This window comes from Gopherus evgoodei, chromosome 3, assembly GCF_007399415.2.
Source record: "Gopherus evgoodei ecotype Sinaloan lineage chromosome 3, rGopEvg1_v1.p, whole genome shotgun sequence".
In the NCBI taxonomy this organism is placed as follows: Eukaryota; Metazoa; Chordata; order Testudines; family Testudinidae; genus Gopherus; species Gopherus evgoodei.
The window spans coordinates 4,559,558-4,562,983 of record NC_044324.1 but is presented as its reverse complement, the minus strand read 5'-3'; the positions used below and the strand labels follow the sequence as shown (position 1 = coordinate 4,562,983).

At 67.0% G+C, this 3,426-nt stretch overlaps 1 protein-coding gene across 1 annotated transcript; it reads right to left on the bottom strand.

Moving 5' to 3' along the window:
- Positions 1 to 1,414: 1,414 nt before the first annotated feature.
- On the bottom strand, positions 1,415 to 2,257 carry LOC115647813 (transcription factor Sp5-like). Its single transcript, XM_030554638.1, has one exon. The coding sequence runs from the start codon at positions 2,255 to 2,257 to the stop codon at positions 1,415 to 1,417; it is 843 nt and encodes a 280-aa protein (XP_030410498.1).
- Between the last annotated feature and the right edge of the window lie 1,169 nt (positions 2,258 to 3,426).

Below are 3,426 nucleotides of genomic sequence, written 5' to 3'. Positions count from 1 at the left end.
CCCAGAACCCCATGTGGGCTCAGCACCCTCCATCCCCCCAAGGGTGGGTGCAGGTGGGGTGGGAGCAGGGAGATCACGTGGGCTCAGCCCCTCGCCCATGCAGCCCCTCCTCTCCCCAGAGGTGGCCGAATTCTGGTGGTGCCTCACAGCCCCCCAGGGTTTCCCCCATTCTCTGGGCGGCGACCCCCATCTCAGCCGGGTTGGGGTCCCCCCCCACCGGGGCCCTAGAGACTGGACCAACCACAGTGGCTGGGGTGGTGTCAGGCGTTTAATGGGTGTCAAGCACTGTACACGGGGCAGGGGGGGTGCAGTCTGGCCCCCCCGGAGCCAGCCCCCCCCACATGGTGATGTCAGAAGCGTGTGTGACCTCACTCACTGTGATGTCACAGTGACTGCACGGGCCCCAGCGGGGGAAGGGGGATATGGCAACTGCCCCCATGTTCACTGTGGGGTCCAGGTGTCAGCCCCCCCCCCCCCCCCCGGACAAGGGAGTCTCAGTGCCATGTGTTTAGTTCTAGCCACCTCCAACCACCCCCTAGCTCGGCTGGTGGTCCTAGGACTGGCCGCTCCATCATTCCTGCTGATGATCCATGAGGGAGGAGGCCCAGGGTGGGGGGTCCCCCGACACCCCCGGGTCACAAGGACTGGCCTTTCCGGGAGGAGTGCACTGTGCAACTTTGAGAGACTCCTGTGGGGCTCTCTGGAGGTGTGTCCAGGCACTCGGGGGGTGGGGGGGGGATCTCCGCAGGTGTCCGGAGTGCTCTGGGGGGGGGGGGGGCATCTCCATGGGTGTGCAGGGTGCTCTGGGGGATGCGTCTCCATGGGTGTCTGGAGATGCTCGGGGGGGGGCCATCTCTGTATTTGGCTGGGGTGTTCCAGGGGAGCCTCTCTGTGAGTGTCCAGGGTGCTCGGGGGGGAAGCTCTGCAGATGTCTGGGGTGCTTGGGGGGGATGTCTCTTTGCCCCAAAGTTTTCCCGAGGCGGGGTTTTCTGTCGGGAAATGTCAAACTCCAAACGTCTCTCGGCTTCTGTCTCCAAGTTTCCCATGGAGAGGGATGGCCCCAGCTGCATTGCCCTGGCTGTGCCGCGGGCTGCCCGGGGAAAACCCGCCCGGCACCGTGAGACGCTAGGGTCCACCCTGGAGGAACCAAGCACTTTGGGCTGCGTGATCAGGGCTACCTGGGGTATATCGGAACAGTCCCCGTTGGCCTGAGTGGCCGGATTTGGGACCTTTCCCGCAGATCCCAGGCTGGACCTGCTCTGTCTCGTCCCTCTGCCTTGTGTCTCCAGGTGTGTGCGCACAACGTGGAGTGTCTGTATGTGCGGCCAGGAATGTGTGCCTCAGTTTCCCTGCCCCCACAGGTCTGTCCCCAATAGCAGCTGTGCCGTCCCTCCCCGTGCCCCCCGCAGCCGCCTCACTCCTGCTTGATGGTTCCCAGCTGGGCCCCACTCCCCTTGGGCTGTTTCCCCTGATGGGTCTTGATGTGCTTGGCCAGGTGGTCGCTGCGCATGAAGTGCTTCCCGCAGCCCTGGCACCTGAAGCGCTTCTCGCCCGTGTGAGTCCGCAGGTGGCGCTGCAGCTCGTCCGAGCGGGTGAAGCTCTTCCCGCAGTACAGCCAGGTGCAGACGAAGGGGCGCTCGCCCGCGTGCCAGCGCAGGTGGGCCTTCAGGTGGGACGTCTTGCCATAGACCTTCCCGCAGCCCGGCAGGTGGCACACGTGCTGCTTCTTCTTCCCCGGCTCCTCGATGCCCGCCTGGCAGTTGGGGCACTTGCAGCGCCGGCAGCGCCGGGCCGGGCCCAGCAGCCCCTTGGGGGAGCCGTGTAGCAGGGCTGGGAGCGGGGGCTGTGGCCCCAGCATCAAGGGCCGGCTCAGGTGCAAGGCAGGCAGGTTGCCCGGGGTGGGCTGCTGCAGGCTCCACCAGGGGGCATCTTCCGCGTGGCCCCCTGGGGCGGCTGGGGCACTGGGGGGGCCGGGACCCAGGGGCCGGGGGGCCATGCCGCCAGAGCTCTGCGAGAAGCTGGGGAAGTCCTGAGCCTCAGGGAAGTGGTAGGAGGAGCCGGGTGGCCCCTGGGGAGCCAGGACCTTGACTGGGGACAGCTCGAAGGAGTAGGTGTGCTCGGCCGGTGGGGTCAGGGGCAGCTCGTGGGCACCCGGGGCTACATGCCCGGGGTACTGCGCCTTGGGCAGCCCGAAGGCCCTGGCGTGGGCACTCAGGCCGGAGCCGGCCGGAACCTCGTTGCTCCAGAGTTGAAACATCCTGGCGGGGCCACCCACAGCCTCATAGGCGGCCGGGGCAAAGTCCGCAGAGGAGGGTCCCGCAGCTGCTGCCAGGAACGCCGAGGGGTGCTGGGGAGCAGCTCGCTCGGGGGAGGAGACGGGGGTCCTCTCCTGGGGCAGAGAGAGCTGGAGTCAGGCAGGGCCAGGCCTAACAGTGAGAATAACCCCCCTCCCAGTACCCCTCCCTGCAGCGTGCCCCCAGCCCCTGCATCACCTGCCCCCCTGAGCATCTTCTCCCCCCCCAGCCAGTGCATCACCTCCCCCCCAGCCTAAGCGTCTTCCCACTCCCTGCACCAGAGCGTCACCCCCCAGTACCACTCCCTGCAGCTTGCCCCCAGCCCCTAAATCACCTGCCCCCTGAGCATCTTCACCCCCCCAGCCAGTGCATCACCTGCCCCCACCCAGCCTGAGCATCACCCCCAGGCCCTGCATCACCTGCCCCCCTGAGCATCTTCACCCCCCCAGCCAGTGCATCACCTGTCTCCCCCAGCCTGAGCATCACCCCCAGCCAGTGCATCACCTGCCCCCCCAGCATCTTCTTACCCCCAGCCAGTGCATCACCTGCCCCCCGAGCATCTTCACCCCCCCAGCCAGTGCATCACCTGCCCCCACCCAGCCTGAGCATCACCCCCAGGCCCTGCATCACCTGCCCCCGCAGCCTGAGCATCTTCCCACCCCTGCACCAGACTGTCACTCCCCAGCCCCTCCATCACCTGCCCCCCGAGCATCTTCTCCCCACCAGCAAGTGCATCACCTGCCCCCCCTGCCTGAGCATCTTCCCACCCCTGCACCAGACCATCACCCCCCAGTACCACTCCCTGCAGCTTGCCCCCAGCCCCTGCATCACCTGCCCCCCGAACATCTTCACCCTCTGCCAGTGCATCACCTGCCCCCCCAGCCTGAGCATCACCCCCAGGCCCTGCATCTTCCCACCCCCTGCACCAGTGTCACCTCCCAGTACCACTCTCTGCAGCTTGCCCCCCGCCCCTGCATGACCTGCCCCACCGAGCATCTTCACCCCCCCAGCCTCTGCATCATCTGCCCCCTGAGCATCTTCACCCCCCCAGTCAGTGCATCACCTGCTCCCTCAGCCTGAGCATCATCCCCAGCCTCTACATCCCCTGCCCCCCCGCGACAGCAACCTTCTC